The sequence below is a fragment of the Chlamydotis macqueenii genome, chromosome 7 (assembly GCF_036417535.1).
Source record: "Chlamydotis macqueenii isolate bChlMac1 chromosome 7, bChlMac1.mat, whole genome shotgun sequence".
Lineage (NCBI taxonomy): Eukaryota > Metazoa > Chordata > Aves > Otidiformes > Otididae > Chlamydotis > Chlamydotis macqueenii.
In genome coordinates this window covers 33,758,732-33,783,165 of record NC_141562.1, presented here as the reverse complement: position 1 = coordinate 33,783,165, position 24,434 = coordinate 33,758,732, and the positions used below count along the sequence as shown (strand labels likewise).

The 24,434-nt window shown below is 43.3% G+C and overlaps 1 protein-coding gene across 1 annotated transcript in view; it reads right to left on the bottom strand.

Annotated features, from left to right (window-relative positions):
• Positions 1-24,434, bottom strand: part of GRK5 (G protein-coupled receptor kinase 5) — a 158,877-nt gene that overhangs the window by 48,433 nt on the left and 86,010 nt on the right. Inside the window, exon 3 of the mRNA XM_086751872.1 lies at positions 7,436-7,548. Coding sequence (XP_086607998.1) covers positions 7,436-7,548 — 113 coding nt within the window. The remainder of the gene's footprint in view (positions 1-7,435; positions 7,549-24,434) is intronic.

The following is a 24,434-nucleotide window of genomic DNA, read 5'->3' as shown; positions in this document are numbered from 1 at the left end:
ATTCTGACTATTCTATGTATTGTGGCATTACTGGCTTCTGATGGGTTTCAGGACAACTTTTACATAAGAATCAAAGGAAGCATTACTTGTGCACCATGAAGACATTAATCCATGGAATTTTGGATCCACGGCAGGCGTTTGAAGGAAACGCGCCACGTGGGACTCCAGCCGCTAAATGACGATGACAAGTTCTTAGAGACACTCCTACTTGGCATTGCCCAGGGTACAGAGCCTTAGCCTTAGGATCAAAATATTTTCCAGAAAAAAAAATAAAAAAAGAAGACAGTCTAACAGCTTTCATGACTGCTTGTATTAGAAAAAGGATCCCAGAAAGTCCTGCCAAACCAATTAAGTAACCTGGTCCAATACAAGCTGTCTGAGATGATAAATGAGGAGGAAGTTAAAAGAAAAAAAAAAAAAAAAGGTAAATCAGACTGAACTGGCAAACACTTGGAAGAACAAATTTCAGAACTATTGCCTGCTGGAAGACGTACGTACTGCTGCAAGCTCAATGCAATAAATCCCAAGGCAGGCTGTAACGGATACCCTAGCTAAGCAGACCTGGGAATGACATGAAAACCACAATGTACTAATAATGCTATTACCCATCTGTCTGGGCAGTGCCGGTTTAGCTATTGCAGCTTAAGTCTGAAGCTGGATATTCATACACATACGGAGCAGGTTGCTTTAACAATCCAGAATTATGATCTGATTTGGTTTGGGAAGTGACAATGATTGCAAATAACAGAGAAACCTGTATTGCTGATGAAAAATACACTGAAAGCTAAAATCCACAAGTGCAGTACTTCTCTTTTGGTGACTGTTTTGGGGATGAACTGATTATGTTCTCATAAAACTTAATACAAAGGTTTAAAAAATCTTTAATCCAATTTCCTGCCCTTTTAGATGGTATATGAGCATGGGGCATTTCAGCTCTTAAAGCACAGACACTCCTGAGTGTTTACAACATCTTAACAGCATTCTTCTCCGTGATTCCTTGCTAGGGGATAAGGCAATGGCAATAGTAACAGAAGGAACAATTTGAAGTGCACCATGGGGATGTCAAAAAATGTCCTTTTGCCACAGCTATCCTATAACATTTACATCCCATCTGAATTATACAACAAGCAGCAAATCAGGACAGACCAGTAGAAGACAGAAGTTTAGAAAGAATTGGATCAGTGTTCTGAAATGCAGTTCCTGATGGGATCCAGCAGATGCAGAGCTAAATGCACACACACACACACACACATATATACAGAGTATCTCATTCTATCTCAAGAAAAGAATAAAAGGAAAGTTTAATTATACTTGCATTTGACATTCTCAGAAAATGCAACACGGTGGTGGTGAAGGTAGGAAGTGACAGACAAGTGAGGATGTGAGAAGGGACCATAAGCTCCAACTGTGAACAGTGTTGATTTCACTGTAGCTCAAGTACTAGAAGCCCGTTTCATTTCGTTTCTAAGTTCACTATTATTTTTCCCTTCAGTGCCACTTCCAAGCTATTCGGCAACAGATACTGGTACATTTTCAGCCATGGACTGTTATTACAGGGAGAATTACTCCTGTAGAGAAACAGAGTGACTTCCCCACGCTCACTGTGCCGCATGCCTGGGAAGCGTACCAAGGTCCTCAACTCTCAATCTTGTGCTTAAATCACAAGATACATCCCCTTCTTCCACAATACTCAAAAGCACAGCTACGGTTTGCAAATCCCTAATTGCTAGAAATAACATCGTTACTTAAAATCCATGTGGAACAAAGTATTTTCCATTATTCCTTTGATGAATCCAGGCATGTGTTTCAAGACTCTTGCTCTGAAGTCTAATAGCTTCTCCATGCCCTAGTTAGGTCAGACAGGGCCCTATTCATAGCTCATAAATGAGGGGAGGATTTATGATCACCCTGACTGCATGGGACGAGCTGCAGGGAAGGCTCTTTCTGCGGGCAGGCGCGGATCCTTCAGTCCAAATGGTGAGAGGATGTGGGCTGGCCGCCGTTTGTTGCTAACTTTTCTTTTGGCTGCTGTTTCAGAGGTAGTAGCTACTTTGGTGGCTGCTGCTTCCCTAGAAGGATCCCTGTCTGAATGGGGGGACGGGGATGTGAAGCATCCTTCCCTCCGGAGCAGCCATCCTCTGGATGGGCTGATTGAGCGTGATTGGATGGGAAAAGGCACTTGCACTAGGAAAGGGAGCAACATCCAGCCTGCTTTGGGATAAAGCCATGGGCTCAGGGATGGCTAATCAAGAGGTACAGGGACTGGAGGGTGCCTGTGACCAATGGAGAGCATCACCGGGGCAACGGAACAGCGACCCAGCGGGGGCTCGCATCAGCAACCTTAATTCTTAATCTCAACTAAATTTTATCTAGTGTTTGATTTTCATCTTACTATTCTTTGAGCTCCTGAAGCAGCATGGCTTAAAAATATGTGAAAATTGAACAATGGAGCCAAAGGGATCTCTCTGCAGATCTGGGAGGACTCTACCACAGTGGGCAGCTGCTGGTTGCCTGCAGAAACATGGTGTGGCCACAGGAGTTGGAGAGAGAGACGGGAACAGACCCTCCCACCAGAGCAGTTTTGGTGTCTCAGTAGAAGTCAGAAGCAGCAGTCACCTTCTGAGCACCTGCAGAAAGCTACTGGTGTTTCAGTCCCAATTTTACACCTCTGCTTTCTCAGTTCTCTCCTCCTGTGTTATCCCCAGCATCTCTCTGCGCTCCAGCTCCTGCTCACTCCTTCCTCCGGCTCCAGGCTCTGCCCCGTTATTGCTCTGTGCTCCAGCAACAGCCCCTGCACTTGCCTCCGCCAGAGATTTAAAATCTGTGACTGAAAATTGGAAGGCAAAACCCAAACAGCTGGGATTCATAATAACTCGCATTTCTAAGTGAAAAGTGAACTTGAAACCACATTTTTTGTATTTAAACGCAGGGCAAAAGGCGCCCTTTTGACTGTTTAAAAACACGTTTTGAGTTAATGAGTTTGTTGATATCAACAAACTGGCATTTCTGATGGAAAAAGCCTTGAGCAGCTTTAAGACACACATACACAGATGGTTTATATACCATGTAAGGGACTTAGCCAAATGAAATCTGCCTAACAGTGAGACAGAGTTTTCACAAATGGCATTAAATAGATGCTCGCTCATCCTTTTACCCCCGATAAGCGCGATGTCCAGTGAAGGGTTCACCTGAAAAGTCCATTTGAGGAGATAGTGCTGCTCACCCCTCGCCCTCATCCCTGGATAGCACAAGCAGAAACAACCTGGAAATAGTGGGGCTATTTTCCTCCAGAGGATGCATTTCTGTGCAACTCCAGTGCAAAGAAATAACATCGTACTTGTTAGAACATAATGTCAGGTTATCTTCTCCTTGACCAGAATTAGTCATGTTTTCTTCCAGTCAATCTAAAACTGGTCCACATTAAAGTGCTAAAAGCCCTCCCCTGGAAAAACAAAAGATTAAAAAATTATGAATGTGAGTAGGTGAAGCAGAAAAGGGACCCCAGAAGCTGAAGTTTTCATTATAACAGCACATAGAAATCACAGGAGAGGGGAGGGGAACGTCGGGAGCCAGCACCCTGGGGTTATGCTGTTGAGAAGGGGATGGGGCAAGAGGTCCCTGCTGAATTGCCACCTTCTTGTCCTGAGGCACGGGCTGCGAGGAAGGAAATGTGTATTGCTAACAGATTCCCTGCTCACTGATCTACCTTTCAGCACAGGAAATGTATTCCCTGACACTTCATTTTAATGGCTGTCTTTCAACAGCCCCAAACTTGTACGACGTCACTGAAATATCTGTGAGCACAGCAGAGGATGCTTCAGGGCTGTGCATGAATTCTTTGTTAAGGGCTTACAGGGGAGCTGATTTAATCATAAACCATCTCCACATAATGATAATGGTTTATGTTCATGTGGTTCCTTCACTGGAATGGCTACATAAGGGTTTGGTGAACTATTCATGGGAGATCTTTGTGTTTACGTGCATGCAGATAGGCACGCAATGCATGCAGAGGTACAAGTTGCAGCCATCGGTACTTCTTACTAGGTATTGTATCTAGTCCAGCCACTCTGTCATGAAATTTTCTGCACAGTATCTGTAATAAAAGATGGCTCTCCGTTTTCATAGCCTTACCACACCAGCTAGAAGCTGTTGCCCCATTTCCCAGACAGACGGCCACGTTGACGGCCACTCCCTGGTCCCACAGCTCCACCAGCGCTGCACTGCAAAGCTCTGCATCTCCATTTCTATGACTTCTATAATTTCATGTTAGGGTTTACTTCTTACAAACCACATATCTTTGTAGTCTGTTTTACAATTGATAGACTGTGGCTAATGATCCAAGGACTGTTCTCAGAAAGCATGTAAAAACTTTATGTCTCTGAGCACTTTTGTCTTAATTATTGGTTGAAATTGGCCAAGTTATTCACAAGTTTCAGAGGGAACCGACAGATAGACACCTACATGTAGGCAGAATTTAATGACAGAAATTGTTTTTTTTCTTCAGAAAGCAGCCTAACGACTGTTTAACTGTACAGACAAAAAAAACCCCAGATGTTGCTATAATTAGATTTGCAGGGGACTACATCAGACCAGGTTACTTATTTCACCCAACAGCTGAAATAAATGTCTAGCAAAGAGGGGATTTTTTTTTTTTTTTCTCGTAACATTCTGGTCTGCAAGGTCTGGTTGATTTTACCAGTCTTTGGAAGCAAAGCTCTCAGAGAGCTTGCAAAACTCAGTCTCACATAAGTATGGGAATGGAGGTTGTTGGTAGGTTGTTGAGTGTCTCACTCAGGTTCTAGTTTCCTCCCAGGAGCCCTGACTGCTGCTTTCTTTGCAGGCAGTTGGGTGCACTGGTTAAAAAATTGTATTAAAAATTGGGAGGCATCAATTACTAGCTTCTGCCAATGACTTACTGTATGACCTGGTAAAGTCACTTAGCTGCGCTCTGTAAAAGAGAGGTGGTTCTACCTCTCAGTGTGCAAAAAGCTCTGTGAGCCTCTCATGAACAGCCAAATATTTTCCTCTTTTTTTTCCCTTTTAATTTGATATTACACAGAAGCTAAGTTTTGTATCTTATGTTAAAAAAATAACTAAGTCAAAAGAAAATGGAGGTTCTTGGCTTTTTCTGCTCGGGGCTTGTTCCAGCAGGTGGTCTCCAGAAGGTTTCACATTCCTGGTGGTCTCAGAATAGGGCTGTAAAGTCAAACTTCTGGTCTCATTATAGGACTTTTTTTGCCTAACAGAGGACTTGGCCTGAATCCCACTACTCACTCAAGGCAGTGTGACCCTGCTGGGCGACTTTCAGTAGCAATCATCCCATTTAATGGCTGTGAGCTGAGTTGCTAGACCTTAATATTGCCTAATACAGGGATTTTCACAGACTGGGAGCAAGCTTGTACAGAATTTGAAATCAATAAACAAAGGAGAATGCTGTTAATTAGCGCTAAAAAGAATATTCAGACCTCCACACAGCCAGGCATTTTGTTCATTAAATCCTCGTACTGCCAATCTGAGCCTAACTGGGAACAGATTGCTGGTCCAGTGAAGATATATAAGGCAGCTCCAGTTTGCAAAAGCAACCTGGGCATGGGTGCAAAGCACACCCTTGCAAAAAGTTTTGGGGATATCAGTTTGGGATTGCTTGGAGAAGGAGCTTTAAAACAAAGCCAGTCCCACCAGAAGCTTTCGCAGGACTGGTATCGCTGGTGCTGCAGGGATGCTGGGAGGACACAGAGTTTCAGTGCTTGGCATCACTCCACAGGGCTTCGGGAGAACAAAATGACCCGCTGCCCTCAATTCCCGCAGCTGGAGGTGCGCTGGGCAGCCGGCGCTGCTGGGAGAGGCTCCGGGCAGTGCTGCAGCCAAAGTCATCACGAGGTGCTCTGGCGCTGGTGGCACCGGAGGAGATGCACAGGGGGACAGTAACGCTTCCTTTTGCCTGGTTGTTATTACCCTGCTGTCAGCTTAACCAGTACGCCCCGAGCGCCTGCTGCTAGGTGTGTGCAGGGCTCGCACAACGCGGGCTTGTTCTCCACAGCCCCCGGGCACTGCTGAAACCAAAATGCGATGCCTGCTGCTGCAATGAGGCGTGAGAAAAGAACAGAGTCTCACTAACTCTCCCCAAACTGAGGACAGCTCTGTCTCTTCTGTCTGAAATTAAAACCACATGGAAGCAACGTTTTGTGGCTGTCTCCCAAAGGATTTCTGCAGCTTTCCAGAGAGGTGGCCATCACCCATCCCCTTGGAGCTGCAGGTATCACACCTCATGTGGCACCTTTGCGGTGGTCCCGAACCAGTGTGTGGCATTTCATCAGTGGCAGACACCTCCACAGGGAGCATTTGTCAGAGGCAGCAGTTTCAGGTACCTCAATGGCTAAACCCTGCCACTGAAGAAAAGCACAACCAGTGCTAGGAGTATCAGGTAGGAGTTGTGACCAGCTAAAACTGATTTGAACAGGACTTTATCTAATGCTTTCTGAGATGCTGTAGATTTGCTGTACATACTGCAATACTAACATAAACTTTAAGTGACCACGTGTCCTCTCCCAGACCCTTACCTTCACAACTTCTGTGCAATCCTCACATCTCCCTATACTTCAGAATGTCTTCACCACAGTACAAACAAAAACCCCTTTATTCCTCTTGGTATGCATCATTTTGCTTTTGACTGTCAGTCACACTCAGCAGCCACAAGTTTATCTTCTCTCTGGTATGACTTAGCCTTTTGGCTCGTCTACATCCAACCCTTTTGCAGGCTCCCAGCAAGAAAGCCACTGAGAAATTTTTCCACCATGAAGAGTTTCTTCTGCTGGCACTACACACAGCCAAGTGCTGCCAGACTGGGAAAAAGCGCCAGGTCCTCCTGGGGCTGGGGGGTGTTGCTTAGTGGCTGGGTTAACTGATGGCTTCACTGGAGGGGGCAAATGGAGCAATTTGCTTCTTTGTGACCTCAACCAAGTCTCTTCTATACCTTGTGCCTCTGTTTTCTGATTTGAAAAACCAAGATAACAATCAGGACGTCCTTTGTAAATCACTCTGAAGTCTACTGATGAAAAGGCTTGGTAAGAGCTATTAGTTTTATCATACTCCTCATCCTCTCTTGTCAGTCCATTCATCATCCTCCCTTTCCTCCCAGTGCCTCCTAGCACTGCAGGCTTCGCCCACATCAAAAGACATTACTCACAGCAGCTCAGCTGCTTGGGTGTTGACACAAAGGGAGGCTATGCCAGCGCTGTGCTGGGGTGCCTGTCCTTCTCCCGCTCCCTGTCCTGCTCCCACTCCGGTGGCTCACGCTCCCCGGGGCTGGTACCAACCCCACATAGGTTGGGTCAGCCCCATGTCCCATGAAACAGTGATTTCTCGGGGTTGGGGGAGTTTCCTCCGTCAGGAGAGCGCTGCAAAGCACCCCAAAATATCGCAAGAGTTGACTTACCACCGAGTCAAGGAACCTAATGCAGCACTCGAGCTCGGGTCGAGTTTCACAGAACTGCCGAAAGAGAAGCCTTCCGATCGGCTGCTTTTCACATATGCTGCAGTAATCTCTCTCTGGAGGCAATAAAGAGAAGAGAAGCATGAAAATGAGAAGAGCTTTGCCTTTTCGCTTGAAAAGCATTGCAAGTGAGTGCAGAACTACGACCCCAAACCAGAACTGCCGCCTTCTCCCCATCACCACGTTTCAGGTATCCGAACACAAATATAATTAATGGCTTCAGGACTCAAACAAGACCGGCTCAATTTTATAGAGCTGATGTTGGTAAAAGTCCCACAAAAGCCATTCAGCTATTACGAAAAAATAATTTCACATTTTTCTGTGGTGGAAATATATGCACTCGGCAAAGGTACCGCTCAGACCAGCGGTGTTTGTGGGAATGTGGGGAGCAAATTACAAGTCCTTGAAATGTGAGTCATACATTAAAGGGCAGGAAAAGCTGGAATTTGTGGAGACCTTCTTGGATGCTTCCTAGATGTGCATTAAAGTGCCTCAAATCTCTGGAAATGCTCAGCCCACTCTCTACTAAACAATTATTGCAAAGAATGTATTTTCAAAGGTTTCTAAATTCCTGCTATTTACTTGCTGAGTGTTAACAAACGGATGGAACATATGGCATCTAGCTGGGTTCAGTTTCACACAGCGCTCCTGTACAGAACTGTATTTCCCCTTCAATGCCATGTGTAAGCGCCGCTCCCCCAGGTTGGTGCATCCAGAAGCGTCACCCACAGTGAAGCAAAAGGTCCTTCACACATCACAGGGACTATCGGCAGGAAAACATGGGAGAAGGGCAGGCATTGCACCGACACAGACGCTGAGGGCTTTGGACATTTTTCTGGTGAGAGCAGCCAATCCCTCAGCCTGTTTGGAGCAGCAGTACTCGCTGGAGACACGTTATTCCTCTAGAAGCACACACATGTCAAACAACATACTGTGTTTCCTTGAGCGCTCCTCTCACCACCCTCCTCGCTGCCATATGGCACTTGCTGTTATTATGGAAACAACTAGCTTCTAAACACATAACACAGCACTGCAAACAGACATACGAAACCCACACAAGTTGTCAGAGCCTTGGTAACTTCTCTCTCGGGCCTGAAGTCGCTCCTGCAATGTCTTTTATTCTCTTTTTGCTTTGTCCTCCTGCACCCTTCAGTTCTGTCCTCTCTCCAAGGAGAACACCCGCAGGCACCCAGCCGCAACGGAGCTCGCCTTTGCTGTGGAGGCAGTTGGCCGAAGGGCTTGCTCATCACAGGCCATGCCCTGGGGACCACGTCCTGGGAAACCAGGTCATGCCTCCTGAATGGAAAATGCTGCAGGAGATGTTGGACTGGCTGACCTGAAGCTGGGTGGCAGGTGGGTAGAAGCATCCAAGGGTGCCTCTTGTAAGAGGAAGGAGGGTGCCTGTCCAGTGCCGCACCAGTGCGCAGGTATGGCCAGTCATATTTCAGGAACCGACCTCTGAAGCACCTACAGAGCGGTCACTGGAGACATGGGTTGGGGCTAGCTACTCTGTGCTTTTAACTCAGTATGGTCCTGCTCTGGTTTGGTCTTCTGAAGGAGTTTGGAACAATGTACCAGCACCATTTTTGCTTGGCATTGCCAGTCCATATTGGATCAGGATATCACTCAGTCTATCCAGAAGATTGCAATGCTTCGATACCCTCTAGCAAATAAAACTGGATTGAAATCACCTTGTAAATCATAGAATCATTAAGGTTGGAAAAGACCTCTAAGATCATAAAGTCCAATCATCAACCTAACACCACCATGTCCACTACACCATATCCTGGAGTGCCACATCTACATGTTCTTTGAACACCTCCAGGGATAGTGACTCCACCACTTCTTCGGGCAGTCTGTTCCACTCTTTCAGTAAAGAAGTGTTTCCTAATATCCAACCTAAACCTCCCCTGCCGCAACTTGAGGCCATTTCTTCTTGTCCTATCACTAGTTTCTTGGGAGAAGAGACCAACACTTGCCTCCCTACAGCCTCCTCTCAGGCAGTTGTAGAGAGCAATGAGGTCTCCTCTCAGCATCCTCTTCTCCAGACTAAACAACCCCAGTTCCCTCAGCTGCTCCTCACAAGACTTGTGCTTCAGACTCTTCACCAGCTTCGTTACCCTTCTCTGGACACACTCCAGCTACTCAAGGTCCTTCTTGTAATGAGAGGCCCAAAACTGCACACAGTATTTGAGGTGCAGCCTCACCAGTGCTGAGTACAGGGATATGATCACTTCCCTGATCCTAACTTGACCTCCAGTCTATCAGCAGCAAGCCTGTTGCACTGGTTTGTATGCATGAGCTGGAGCCTCCAGTGTGGAAAATCACAACACAGGTATGGCGAGAGAGCCAGCGGGCTCGCTTGGACACTGAGCAGCCTCAGGGGTGTCCTTGCCTCTGGTACAAGCGTGTGCTGCTCCACCAAGTTGCTTTTTTAGCGAGAAGGTAATTGTGGAAGGGACATGCAGACACGCACAGCACTAAGGTAAGCAAAGGAGTTAGGAAAGAACCTGAGTGGATCAAAATGTAAACTCGCAATGTCCCACACGAAGCCAGAGGCTGCACAGCTCAGGTGAGCTCTCCTGGGAATCTGGAGGTTGAACTACATCTGGCTGGTGCTGTTTTCGGCTGCTTTGACTAACTCTTCTGAGGGTACGAATAAAAGATACACCCTGAACATTGGCACCACATGGCCTGCCTGATGGCAGGACTCCATCCCTTCAGAAGCCCAAACCCGCAGCAAGCTTCCTCATGTTAAACAAGCAGTGCAAAAATTGTGACTGTCTGAACTTGTAACAGAATAAACCACAAAGGAACAAATACATGAATCAGCTATTTTGCCCTATATTGTCTCTTGTATAGCTCTGTTTGATGCACAGTGACAAGGCTTGTACAAAATGTAGTTTGGTTATCAAAGCTGTTACGATATGGTGACACTGATTGAGGCAGAGGATGCTCTTCTAACCAAAGGGCTAGAGATACCTGCTAAATAAGTGTGCGATTGCACATCCAGTAACTGTACTTTATAGCATAGCAGGAAAAGAAAACAAGCAGCTGAACACTACAACATACGTGGATAAATGAAACATAAAGAAGACACGAGCACAGACTTCCTTCTATGGTACATAACTTGGCCAACACGTGAGACTCGTTCGTAATGAGGAAAAAGGAAATACCAGAAATAATCTCTGAAAACACAAGAGCCAGAGCCATTCCCTTGAGCCATCCAGCCCTTTGTCGTGTTTCTTTAAGTGCTGGATATACCAATACAGACAATAAATACATGATGCAACTGCTTTCATTCCTCGTAGGTGACACAAAATATTTTCTTAGGCCCTGATCTTGCCATTGGCCTCACTAAGGCAGCTAAAGGAGTTGGCTCTCCGCTAATTCTTGGGATTCATGGGCCCTGGAGTGGACTAAGAAAAACACCTCTCGGCTAAAGTAGAAAAAAGGAATGGATATTTTCATTACAGTAAGGAAAGCAGAAGTGTTTTACCAGCACACTGGACCCCGGAGAGTGGGCCGAGGTACCCTGAGCTGTGCCCACATGCTGCCACACGAGGGGAGGGGACAGGGACCCACGTGGGTACCGCAGCCCGGGGCTCCCCTGGGCTGGGGCTACTCGTCGTGTCACTCTCGGCCCGCCTGCCAGCAAAAATATCCATCCCGTTTCAAAAGTTTGAAAAATAGAAAGAACGATTTCCTGAGGAAATGGAAATGTTAAACACTTGGAAGTGAAACCATATGCTGCTGATGATGAAGTGTAAGTAAAACAGCTCTGAGAGTGATATCTTTGGTAGTCAGATCCTCCCGCTCCAGCCCAATCCCGTTTAACACCTGCAAAGTCACCCAAAACGGGGGTGAAAAGCTGGGTGGGTCAAAGCCCTAGGAAAGCAGTTGCTTTTCACCAACGTCAAACTCTGTATTTAGAAAATAGCACTGGCAAATAACACGCGCATACGAGTGAATTCTGTATCTTCCTAACAGAGTAACAACACAGATTAATATAGAAAAGGTATTATATAAAATGCCATCATAAACATTCACAAGATAAATAAAGATAAATAACACTTATTCTAAATCCTTCTGACTCATTTTCCCCTTTACTTTGCAGCTTATGTACTGAAACACTACTTTAAAGATCACCCAGTACTTGGAACATACCAAAATAGTTACATCTGTGTACAGAAAATGCCATCACCTTCCAAAGTCTATGGCCAAATTTGTTCCCTGACAGACACTCTGGTGAGGTTCTGAAAAATATCTAAGCACGCACCTAGGAAAAGTAATCCTGCTGGTAAAATTTCATACTGATAAAAACATGCCATTGATTAAGTGAAAAACACAAAAGAAAGTAATAAGGTTGTTGCAGATAAAATCTCTGACTTTCAACAAAAACAGAAAAAATCTAATATTTTAATTAGATAAAAATTATGTGCCTTGTGAAGATTTTTTTCATCTTAATTTCCCATTTAAATAGCTAGCATTTTTTTTTTTTTCTGGCTCAAAACGTCACCTTAGCGACTTCGGAGAGAAATAGTGATCTGCAGAGAGACCAAGTGCCCCCTCCCCTTTCCCATTTGCAAAATACCCGTGGGTTTTCGTGGGTTAGTGGTGAACTACAAAACTGGGTGAGGGCTCCTGGCTGAAAACCAGTCTCTCCTAATGCCGTTTCACTCGGTGTAAAGTGCAGGTGTCTAAGTGAGACTGCTATGGAAAGTTGTACTTCTGTATCGGGGCAGAAGTCCTCATTTTGAAGGACTAATCCAACACCTGCAACCAGCTGGTGAGGTTTCCTCCTGTAGATGTTTTTGGGGAGGGCTAAGCTCAGTTTAAATCTCTCTATTCAAGTCTACAAAAGTCAGGAACATCTTTTTGGCATTTTGGTCATTAGCGGCGTGGCCAATGATCACACTTACGTACTATCTATTAAGTAGCATTTCATTTTCCTTTTTAACATACTGGAGTCCCAAGAGAAGATATTAAGATATTTTAAAGAAATGCATTGAAGAATCACCAAGAAGACATGGACCATGCTGCTGCATGGGAAACTTTGGACTTGGCCTCTGGATCTCTCATCTCCTTGGCATTAAAATCGAGTAAAATCCAAACGCAATGCAATTCTGCTTCCTAAAACAAACCAAACCAATACAAAACAAAAAACTCAAAACAATCCCTCCTTAATACCTGGAAACCCCTAAGTGGATGTCGGAAGAATGAGTTGTTCTTTTCCTGCTCATGCTCACAAAGACCCAAGACAAGAATTCATCTTCCCTTCCCATTTTTTTTTCTTTAAGGTGAATCAAAATCTTTCAAACAGATGTTGTTCCAAGTCTATTATTTATTTACCTGCTGTTCTCTTCCTCTAGCCTGCTTCAGTCCAGAACAACAGAAAGCACACCAAAACTCCAGGAAGAAAGCATTTGAATACAAGGGAACCCTTAGTCCCTAAGCTCAAGCTGGACAATAGGGATCAGCACCAGAGCCAGAAGAGGCTAGTAGTCAGTTCACAAGACGGTTGGCACATCAAAAGTAAAATTTTACTTTTCCAAGGGGCTGGGGCCTGTCAAAGCAATTCCCACCAGCCCTGGGATGGATCGAAGCTTCAGCTAGAGATGTCCCAAAATCACACACCTCCCTCCTCATTCAAACCTGTGGGAGATGCTACTAAAAGAGATCCTAGCCACCCCAACCCAAATCTAAAACCACTTCTGATTTTTTTGCCCATCTCTGCTTTCTAAATGTAAGCTGTCTTACAGGGGCACACAGTGAAAAAGGGGACAAAAGCAGGAACTAAAAGCAAGATTAAAAAATATGCAGCATGAGTGAACTAAACAGACTCTCACAGCCCATTGTACAGCATGCACTTGTAGCAATTTCCTTCATTTTGTCAAACAAGAAAAAAAAAAAAAAGACCAAAGCCTTTAAAGTTTACACAACTGTTTTGTGCCCAGTCAGGGTACTAATGGAAAACAAATTGCTACTTTAAACACTGAATAACCCCATTTAGAGCTATATTAATACGAATACATTTTTCATTTGAAACCTGCAAGTCTAACACTAGTGCGTATAAATATGTCTTATAATTTACTGCTGCTCTTCTCCAGCCGAAAGTGGAATTGCCACTGTCTATGTATAAACCTAATAAACAGCACATACTAAACTGCCTCGTCTTTGAGGCTGATGAAAGTTGCTTCTTATCAAAGGATCCTTTGTGGATGCTTTAAAAGGATTTAAATTGCTTTGATTGCATTATTAACAGTGTCTGTGTTGCTCTTGTATTTCAGAATAATCTGGAAAGCTGGAACGTTAGCTCTTGCATTCTACAAAAGATGGTTTTCCATCTCTAATAAATGTGCTTCAATACAAAAGATAATCCTTGTGTTCAAAAGCAAGATCCTGAGATTGGCCATGTTAACACTTCTGCAAACCCACTTATTGTCTTCTGATTTTTCAATGGCCTTCAGCACTGGAGATGCCATGGCCAGTCAGAACTTCATCAACTTTGCTGAGGATCCATGTACTTGCAGTGAAAAACATATCAAGTTTCTCTCTTCAAGAGAAATTGAAAATATGAGTCCATTTTTGATTAAGAAACCTGGATATTGCTGTTTGAACTGTAGAACCTGGCCAAGTACGTGTACAGTAAGGTAGCGAGGGATCTCCTCTTCATGGTGACTACTTGGGAACGTTGCAGGAATGGGAGGAAGCAACAGAAGGGAAGTTTCTTGTCCTTTTTTTTTTCTGTTTTTTTATGGGTTTTCAGGTTTGTTTGGTTTGGGTTTTTATTGTTTTTTTGGTTCTTGTTGAGATGCTGAGGACTCTCTATTTGCCCTGTCTCCAGCAACACACTTAAAAAGTGAGGCAAGCCAGATGGTTAGAGAATACAAGAAAGGAATAAAAATGCCTCATTTCAGTTCATTCAGAAATTCCCAGGAACTGTGGCAGTAAGTCATGCTATAAGAGCCTAACACAAGCATCCAGGCTCCTGTGGGAATTCAGTTACCAGTACAACCAATATTCCACGTCCTGCAGACCTCAGTGGCACGCTGTATTTACAAAATGGGGCTCACAGCACCGCCCTACCTCAAGGCAGCGTGACCAGAATAAGTGTATTAAAGCACGCAAGCCCAAAGTGCTACTGGACAGTCCTCTGGCTCCTTGCTATTTACTTGCAACGCAAACCCCCGGAGTGGAAATCTAGTCCAAGAGAGCACAGCAGAGTCTTTTTATACATCAACCGCTATACTGCTCCATAACTTCACCTGGCACTTCACCCAGATTAAAAACAACGACGTAGCCCCTGTCTTGGAGAGTGTTTGTCTTGGCAGGGCCAGAGCTGTGCAGGTGCAGGACAGAAACTCTGAAGCCAAAGGCTGCGATGAAGTCGTGTTGCTGGTGGCAAAAGCACACTCCGTCTAACAATAAGTATTTCATCTGTTTTCTTTATTTTTAATAAAATATGGAAATTGTTACACCTCATGACAGGATAACGGCTTGATAGATTCCTTATTTTAAATAGCAGCTCACCCTGCTCTGCAGTGAAAAGCAGGACTTCATGGCTGTAGAAAGCTCTAGACCTTGCACATAAAGCCCCAGGGAAGGACACATTCTTTGGCCATGGTTGATTTTTTCCCCTTGAATTTAGGATTTTCTACAAAAAAAAAAAAACTTGGAGACCCTCATCTCTGCTGTTACAGTGAGCGTCGCTTTGGCACTGGCTATCCAAGCTTAATTAATTAAAAATACAAATGCAATCAAGCTTACTTGAGACAATGGAATTACCCCAAGCTGGCTTTAAGTCCTGCCAACTTAATTTTCTCTGCTTGTCAGCTGCCTTTTTTAAAACAAACAAAATTTAATCTCCTGATCATCGAACATCTAATATAATTATTCAGACGGAGACAGTGTTTGCTTTGTGTAACTTTCCTTATTTCTACTCTTTTCATGGTATTAGGCTACAGGGATAAACTCCACATATCACAGCAGCATTACACTGAAGATGGAAAGAATCCAAACCTTAGAGTTGGACCAATATGGAAAAAATGTTTGGAGAATATTGTAACAAACTCGCAGTTGAATACCCTTCAGTGATATATATATATATGGATCGTCTCATTTGTTTTTTTGAAAGCAGCTATATTGAAGTTTTGCTCATGGAATTTTATTTGAAAGTCAAATCCCACAAACAGTTGCATAAATATGTTTGCACGAGTACTTGAACCAGAACGCGTATGTGGCTTTGTTGATTTTGGACAAAGATTTTGGCAGGAGGGACAACAACCCACCCACCATTTTGTAGCAGCAGCAGGAGGATCAGACGAGATCCTGTGAGCTCAGTATAGTCATCACACACAAAAACATGATTGAGGTCCAGAGCCTGGGGAGGGACCCTTATCCGTCTCATGGGAGACGTTTGGTCACCCAGCCTTGTGCCAGGAATACAGTCAAACGGCAAAGAGCGACTGCTCTGCCCTCAGACCAGGCTGTTTGCCAGTGGAAGACAAATTCTCATCCTGACTAAATCCAAGTTACTCTGCTGAGGTATTTCAGCCCTCCTCCAGTACTTCTGCTATCTTCTAAAAGTTACTCGTTCAGGCAACTGCATCCTTTCCACGTGGGTCACTGATCAAGCCCTGATACTGCAGGGTCAAAAGCAGGTTTAGCCTGGGAAGATGGAGCTTGCCATTAATGTTTGAGCCTCTTTAAATCATAGAAGCAAAAACATATACTGTCACATGAGGTACAGGGTAAGATGACAAATAATTGTCACGAATAATGAACGTGATCTTTAAGCCTGCTGAAATGCATGGAAAGATTCCCATCGATTCCACTGGGTCTTTGATCAAGCCTAGTTTTCCCACCTCTGTCAAGCACAATTTACATGGATAAAACACTCTGTCTCTCAGCTCCACAGTCAGTATCAGCATGACCGTGGAAATGCATGCACCACGATTAATCATCAGGAAATCTGGATTGTGAATGTGCAACAGGAATATCTTAACATCTTTTTAAAACTGAAATTATTAGGTACCAGGTTCTTAAGTACATCCTTTATTTTGGATTTGGCTACCAGTTTGAATAACAGTGCACAGAAAGGGAACAAAATGCAAAAAAGAGCAGAGGGAGAGACTGACTAGATAGACAGGCATGTTAACACTTCTGCTAGTTAAAAAATTCAAATGACTAGTAGTAAGAGGGTTACCATTCCCATAAATCACACTTTAAAAGCACATGCCCCTGGATCAATGCCTTTGATGAGGTTTCCTAAGCACAGTGTCTGAACTGTTGTCTTCATGGCCTGTCACAAAGCTATTCAGGGCATGGTGGACTTCCAAACTACTTCCCATTGGTCACAGAAGATGCATCATCACCAAAATTTACCAGCATTTGAATGTGGTGCTTGTTCTGCAGCCCCAGGGGAAGGGCTGCCCACACCATAACCATGACCACCACTCTAACTAGAAAAAGAGTTTGTCTTTATCTTCTTAAACAAGTTTCAACAATGTCTCCGCGGCAAGGCCAGAGGAATGGAAAAAATCCCCCAAATAAATATGAAAGCTCACCTCAGAATCGCCCTGGGAAATTGGAGTAACAAACACTCGGTTGTTCTCATTTTGTTCTGCTTTGGATTGGGATGACAGAACTGGATGATTTGTCCTCAAAGAAGGTAGCTACTGGGATTTTTTTTTTTTTAATTATTTGTGACTTTTATGTCCAGTATGAAAGATTTTAACTGAAATACCAAACTTATTTTCTGTCTAGCGCTGGTATTTAGATTCCTGCCTGGTGATATTCTGAGTAATATGTGCTGAAAGAAAATTTCAGTAAAAGTTGTAATTTGAATGTTTAAGGTTATGAAATCTACAGAACTGTTGCTGTTGTACATAGCACAAAATAAACATCTCGATTCCAGGAAACTAAAGGAGACATCTTGTGAATCGCTTCCTTAAGACGAAAAGACTTCTGCAAAACTACTCTTTGACTTCTAAACGAACCTGGGTAGCAACTGTAGCAGTCGTCAAGACTGAACCTTTACCAAGTCAATAAAATGGCACCAGCACAGCCACTCTGCAAACGTGTATTTAAGCAGCATGCTCTGCTGATAGGCACATAATAAAACTATTCACAGGGCTTACTAACTCTGCACGCCATTCAATAGTCACTTGCAAGTTCTACACATCTCAGCCATTTTATTAGTGATTCCTTTAACAACGTACTAGATGCTATTAGTTTTTACTTCACTGTTATTTTTTTTTCCTTTCACTTTTTCTCCTGATGTTTTGAAACCTAAAGCTTCAAGTACAACAAAACTCCACAATCTTACATTGGTAAGTTACTTTTCTAAGTGTTTGTCAATTACAAGCTTAAAAAAAATTGCAAAATAAGCTCAACTTTCAACATAAATAATCAAAGAGATAATAATACAATGAAAAAAAAAATTGATCCTCAAATTTTAAGGGTATCACCGAGCTTCGACTAAATTACCACTGCTAAATTACCACTTTACTAGATCTTTGTCCCAAGTGGTCTACTTGAAATAACACGGACCCTGACTTCGACTTGGTTCAAATTCACAGGCTGGTTTGACTGCGGGCTGAATGACATCCCCCTCTGAGTGGGCGTGAAGGAGCTGAGCTGCTGAGTAAAACAGATACGAAAAGTGGAAAAAGAGATTTTAAAGTCATTTAGAAACCCCCAATACACTAAAAGGAACTTGTGCTAGAGGGGATTGCCAACGGAAAATATTTTTTTTGTCTTTCTTGACAGAAGTCTGCAGTACCAAGTATCTCTTCGTACTAAATTATTGAGATGGATGTAGAGAGCATGGCAGCTGATGTCCTGACACAGGAACCATGAACATTCTTACTCAGGTCTACCAAAAAAAATACACAATTTCAGAGAGAATCTCCTCTTCATTCTTATGAAAACTGGGTTGTCAGAGGGGAACTAACTGAGAACTTTTGTAATCTTAAATGTTATTCTAATATTTGTATTTTTTTTTCAGTTTATCTTTTTTCATTTTTTTCTGTCATTGCTTGTTTTAGTTTCATGCTGCAATATGAATAACATCTGACCCTTACGAAGTGTTTTTTCCCTATAAAATTTTGTTTCCTAACTTTCAATATAGAGCCACAAATGTTCAGCAATGCAAAATTATGGTGTTCAGATATGCGAAAGAAGCAGCCCAGACTATCACATCCAAAGCTACTGAAAGAATTTCAACAGACAGGAGACAAAATTAACAAGAACTTCAACTAAGCTTGCCTGCCTTATAACTAGTGCTATGGTATGTAGATGCTGAAAACATATTTAGACATTTTACTTCTCGCTTGGAAGACGATACTTCAACATCCCTTTGTACTACATATTAGATCTGAAGAAATACATCAATAGCTGAGATCCTAGTGCATGTTTGAAGTTTGAAGTGTTCTCCAGCACCCTTCCAGCCAAGTGCTGGAGGTCTGCAGGTCTCTTAACAGGAGGTCTGCACACACTGCTTGGTAAAATAAGCAGAGTATTAAAAAAACCCCACTGAAATCTGATTCAGTTATCTCATAAACTTCTATATGAGATCGACACATAGCAAGGAATAGCACTGGTGTGGTAAGAGCAGCATCACAACTAGATTTCACTATTCCTTTGAGAAATCTGTTCCCAAGTTATTCTGGTCAAGAACGTACAGGGAGATGGGATGGATCAGGCTAGGAATAAGCATGGGCTTATTTCCACCTGTGGGAACTCTGCAACAGCTCGTGCTCACACTGCTTTTTATCAGTTGGGTGACATCACCTTCTTCTCTCTGTGCAAAGCATCAGCTCTGTGCCCATACATGTGAAGTAATGCTCAGAGATAAAATGCTCCTAGGACCCTTTTTCTGGGGAAAAGGATTACTTATGGTGTAGTCACTTAGACTCTGGTTGCACTTTCAATTCTACCACCAAAAAGAGTAGCCTCTTGCACTTGTACCTTCAATGCTGACCTCCAGAAGGGGTGGGGTAGATGACACATATGGCTTTTTGATGCTTGGATGTTTAGAGTAAGCTGACACTTCACCAGCAATATTCCGTGGCCTATCTGCATAGCTACACTACTCCTGTGACTTCATTAGTGAGTACAATGGTTGCTGGGAGGAGTTCACAAAGCCTGGAAGTCAAGATTGCCCTGTTCAATTATACCCTTGGAGATATGAGACTGAGATATGGGAACGCGAGGTACAGTGAGGTAGGCTGGAAGGGAACCATCAGGTAAGGGTTAACACCTACACTCCCAGGACTGAGCTGCACTGTCTTCTGAGTCCTCAGGTGAGCCCAGGAATTGCACAGAAGACAGGGATTTCCTCTTCAGCAGACACATTAAATGTATTTCTATGAAAGGAAAAGGGGAAAAAGGGATGGAAAAGAAGAGACACATGGCCAATCTGAAAGGAAAGCATGTTTGCAACGACACTGAAACATTAGAGACATTGTTCAAGTGCAGTTCATCCTTGCAAAAATATTATCCTCGTCGCGATGCCAAGGTCGGTGAAAGTATGGGCTACTTGCCATGGAAGCGCTGGGTATTTAGGCTAGACCTGCCATGGGGCTTATTTACTCTCTGCGCCCAACATTTCAGACACACTCAAGCATAGTGTTCACATCTTGGCAGGGACTTCTCATTCATGCATTTTCTCCTGCTCCCCTTTGAGGAGTCTTCCTCCTCCGACACTGCGGTGGTTGAAATTTCATTGCTTGCTGAGAAAATCAACACTGATTAATTTCATCCTACTTGCATGGAAGAGGTAAAGTATGCAGGTCTCTAGCCAGGGACAAGGAAATCCCTGCTGCTTACATGCCGCATTGAATAAGCGGCCCATAGTTGAGGCCATTGGACTTCAACAGCCTTCATTCCACCCGCAGGAAAGCAGCAATTAACCATAGCAGCATGGGAAGCAAACAGGAAGTAATGCAACACATTTACGTTTGATTAGAGAAATTTTTTTTTCATAAGACATAATATTCCACAAGGAAGAATTCAGCAATAGTGTTACACTGGCATACTCCAAATTACTAAATGAACGTGATTGAGGTTGCAAAGTTAAGCCTCAAAACCTAGGAAAAACCTAAATTAATGTTGCCCATGTAGCCCAAATGCCACTCCTCCCTGTGCGTGTGTTCTGGTACAGTCTTTAATTACATCACCGCAAACTGCTTTTCCCACAGGACTTTCGCCTCATTCAACGCACAGAACAGACAGTGCTTACTTAATGAGCAGCTATTCAGTATTTTGTTTTCTCCTCTGTGTGGCCCTAGACTTTATTTACTGCACACCAGTTGGGCCTGCTCTGAAGACAGAGTGATTCATTTCCCCATGGACCTCTCTGTGGCACTCTCCACTGTGGCCTCTGAATACTTCACACGTATTCATGGATCTATTTTCACACCACCTCTGGGAGATAAAGAGGGTGCCATTATTCCAGTTTTACAGATGGGGAACTTAAACATATGAAGATTAAGGTTAAAAGTATCCACAGATTGGTGCAACTTTATTTTCTCTGTATTTAACTTTATACCCTACTCTCTCTGTTTAAAGCAAAACTTCCATTTGCTTCAGTTGCAGATGTTTGTACTGAGACCCCCAAATCTCAAGGCAGCTACTTGGAAAATGAAAAATGCACAATTAAAGGCCAACTGTGAAAAACTTGTCGTAAGTGACTTGCCTGTCATCACAGAAGACCTAGTTTGACCAGTGTGTATCCCTGTTCAGTTCCCAGGTGTGTTATTCAACTGCTTTGGCCATGAAACAATTTCCTTTGATCCTGCAACTCTCTATTTAAATTTATCACACACTTTCTACCTCATGCAATAAATGAGTCAGTTATTCTGTCCTGCTTTATTAGACAACCCAGCTTCATCCCCAAACCAACTCAGTCTTTTGAACTGACTGCATTAGGGTTCCTGGGGAAGAAAACTGAGCACATGATTTACATAGAACTAGGAATTTAACCTGCATAGGCAGCCTTAATTCAAAATCCATTTTAGGTGCTCATTGTTTTAACACGTATTTTTGCATGTTTAATGTCCTAAGCTTTTAAGGAACTGGAAAAATGAAGAAAAAAAAATGCTGTGGACCAACAGAGAAGCCCTTGCTCATTAGGAGCAGCTCACACAAAAGCCTGGGAACCTTTGACTTGGCAGCTTGAAGAATGCCCTTCTATCACAGCTTTTCCTGAGCTCTTCCCTAAGTTTTCTTTGAAACAGAAATGTTGACACCCATACTGATACCCATACCGGCAGAGCTGAAACAGGGATGTCACCATATCTGCTTGTGCTGCTGGGAAAGGAGCTGTTAATTGTGTCAGCTGATCATCCTCAGCTCTAGGGTCTCTCTGGACCATGATTCCCCTTTCCCCCCCCCCCCCCCCCCTTTCCTCCCTAACTTGTCGCCATCTTTCCCAGCAGCATTGCTTCTCCATTCTAGTTCCCCTGAGATAGGTAAGTTCCCTCCACTTCTATATCCAATCTCAGTCTTTCTAGATAACAAGTCCCAAATCCCCCACTCATCTGATCCTTCCCTGAAATGCACCCTAGATGGCATCTTTCCTTTTTGACTAAGAGGATGTGCAGGTAGAGGAGGTGCAGCAAAATACAGTTAACCTTTGTGAACTCCCTCAGCAATATGCAATGTACTAACCTCATCTGAAAGTGGAATAAACTGTGCTGCACTTAGCCTGAACATTTAAGGGAATAGCTATAGCGGTGTTAATTCACCAGTGCTCATTCCCTCAGTTGACTGATGCTGCGTCTTTGCCTTTGCCAATCCTGGCTCCCACTTTCAGCCTGTTGCTTTCAATCAGAGAAGAAAAAAAAAAAAAAAAAAAGAGGAGGGGAAGGGGGTGTGGAGAGAAAATATATGGCGCAGAAAACATCCATCACATAAAATTTCAGTCTACATAATTCTGGCAAAATCTTAACATTACAACGTGCAATATTAGGCAACCTAATGGACAGTGCTACCCAGCCCACTAGTAACAGCAACCCTTACTCAGAAGGTTTGGCTTTGGGAGGAACATCTTTATTATTTATTATGTGTTACGGAGCCAGTTCTGTCCTGCCTGCTGATGCTTTAGGATGTTGACCTGTGAATAGTCTCACCAAATTCAGAAAATTCAAAGAGGATGCTATCTTTGAGGTTATATGAGAATCAAAACACAAGCAGTTTCTTTTCCAGAGATTTTTTTCAGTCTGAATAGATAAAAACAAACTAGCAGAATATGAGGAAAAAGAAGAGACTTCATAAGATTTTTGCAATGTTTTGTAGAATTCTATGATTTATAATAATTAAGCATCTCTATCTGCTTATCAGGGATTAATATTACCTTACTTTCATTGAACTCCATTTAGCTCTGACATTATGCATATTCCACATGAGCACTCTCTTCTTTCAATATTTCTGGCACAAATATGAGCCTCTCTGGTAAGGACTCATAAGGTTATGAATGTCTGCACAGCCTGAGTAATGAAAGGCCATTTGGGGCCGAACCATTGACCACAGCCTTAACTTGCCAGGAAGGATAAAACATAAAATGTAAATTAGGTCCTCATAACCCATTTTCCATCTAAATCCTTGGTACAGATATGCAGCATGAAATACAGATTATGTTTTGAGAGAGATTTTGGAATACTTTGCAGTTAAAAACATTGTATGGGACCTTCTGTTGTGGCCTCAGAAGAGACTGAATTTTGAGTTCTTACTGCTGCCCTTGAACCCACTTCAGTCAATGGAAAGTTTCATTGGCACCTGAATTTGTTTCTTTGGGTAGCTCCCTAGCTACCAGCAAAACCCAGCACATAATACTGTCATCAGGGAAAGAGGAATGTGCAGTCCAGCAAGCAAGACATGCATGGAAAAGTACATTTCTCCCAGCATGTTTTGCTATCTCCATGCTATTCCCTCCCCATCTTCCTTTCCACTGATCTCATCTGTGGAGATGAAGTCAAGGAAACGTAGGAAGTAGCGCTTGCAGGGCAAGATCATTTTACTACCTGTTGCATGACCAGCATCAGCCTTAACACAGCTTTGACTCTCTTAATTGGGCCATCCCCCTGTGAAAAACACACGTTCTGCTCTACTGATAGTCAGTCAAGGGACCCAAAGGGAACTCGAGGTTGTTTGGGTGTCTTCAATTCACCCAATGAATTTGGTATTAGAGCTATGGTGTTGGTTTCTGCTGGTAATAGTGTGCACTAAACCACTGGGAAACAGGGTTACACGTTATGCAAGTTACAACACAATATTTCTGTTGTGGTGTTTTCAGAATACAGACAAACACGTGTTCTTCATGTGTGAACTCCAGCCTCCAACTGTATTATGTAAGACGGCTGGAGTCTTCAGTTCCCCCCCGCAGAAACTATTGTTCTGTTTGCTGCAACTCAACTATGAGGAAATGACGAGTTTTCCTCTTCTCAGCTGGACCCAGGACTAGCTAAAAATATAACCCCTGGAACTAGCTTCTTGAATTAAATATGTTCCAGGTAAAAATAAACCCAAAATATAAAATGGCACGCCCATGTACTTGGCTTTAATGCTCCTCCATCCCATGGCACACAGCTCTTTTACGTGAAACCCAGAATCCTGCTACATTTCAATTGGTCAGTATGCCTGACACAGCCAATTCAAGCCACTGCTCTACAGCTCAATAATTTCTACCATTCTTTGCACTTACAAAATAAGATAATACAATCAATAGTTTTGAAGATTAAATAAATAACAGGTTTTCGCCTTCAAAGAGGGAAAATTGTTAGTAAAGCAGACTCTGTGCAGTAAGAACTTTGTAATTATCAATGTATGGTTTGGGTTATCTATTAGCCTTAACTGGGAAGCTCCAGTGGGAATACTCTAGCGTTCCTACATATGTGACTGGCACAGGTTGCCCAGAGAAGCTGTGGATGCCCCAACC